The following is a 1028-nucleotide window of genomic DNA, read 5'->3' on the forward strand; positions in this document are numbered from 1 at the left end:
GTAGAGATGAGGTCTCGCTAAGTTGCCCAGGCGGGTCTCAAACCCGCAGGCTCAGGCAGTCCACTCACCTCGGCCTCCCAAAGTGCTAGGATTACAGACTGAGCCACTGAGCCCGGCCCTGCCTGGTGGTTTCTAACAGCACTGGATTACAACTCTAGCCCGGTTTACTGAGCACTCGTTGTGGGCCAGCACTACGTCCATTACCTTGTTTAAGTTGCTCAGCATCCTGTAAAGTAGGTAGTGATATTATCCCCACTTACAGAGGAAGAAACAGAGGCACACAGAGGTTAAGCAACTTGCCTAAGTCCTACAGCTAGTGAAGTGACAGAACCAGGATTCGGCTGCAGGCATTTTCATTTCACAGCCAGCTTAGCCTGGTTCTTGTGTGCTCTTCCAGATCCGTATGCCCCCCAGAAACTGACCCTTTCAGACTCGGGCTCCTGTGCTGACTGGCGTCCAGCTGGGCTCACCAGTGGGAGGCTGGAGCAGAGAGGTCAGGGCCTTTCCCCCAAGATCTATGACGACAGCCCCTCTCCAGGGCTCTGGCCACTCCTCCCACCCCTTCCCACGGAGAAGAAGTAGTCATTCACTTGAGTCTCTTCATTGGAGCCATCCAGGGTACATTCTGCTACTGCCACCCACATTCGCTTCATGATGTGTCATACAGATTACGACAGCAGTGGTGGCAGGAGGCATCTCCATGCAAATCAAATAAAGCTCCTGAGTGCTAGAATTTTTTTTTTTTTTTTTTTTTGAGACAAAGTCTTACTTTGTCATCCAGACTAGAGTGCCATGACATGATCATGGCTCACCACAACCTTGACTTTCTGGGTTCAGGCAATCCTACCTCAGCCTTCCAAGTAGCTGGGACCACAGGTGCATACTACCACATCTGGCTAATTTAAAAAAAATTTTTTTGTAGCGACAAGGTCTCACTATGTTGCCTAGGCTTAGAATATTACCTTATCATGCAAAACAGCTGGTAAAATGCAAGGTATAAATCTTGTTTGGACTGTGATCCAAACCAA

The 1028-nt window shown here is 49.2% G+C and overlaps 1 protein-coding gene across 1 annotated transcript in view; it reads right to left on the reverse strand.

The window, feature by feature from the left end:
- Positions 1-653, reverse strand: part of NFE2L3 (nuclear factor, erythroid 2 like 3) — a 22404-nt gene extending 21751 nt beyond the window's left edge. The window contains exon 1 of the mRNA XM_008062847.2: positions 570-653. Within this exon, the coding sequence (XP_008061038.1) occupies positions 570-653 (84 nt within the window). The remainder of the gene's footprint in view (positions 1-569) is intronic.
- Between the last annotated feature and the right edge of the window lie 375 nt (positions 654-1028).

Source organism: Carlito syrichta, unplaced genomic scaffold (assembly GCF_000164805.1).
Source record: "Carlito syrichta isolate Samal-C Ts95f unplaced genomic scaffold, Tarsius_syrichta-2.0.1 Scaffold305867, whole genome shotgun sequence".
NCBI lineage: Eukaryota > Metazoa > Chordata > Mammalia > Primates > Tarsiidae > Carlito > Carlito syrichta.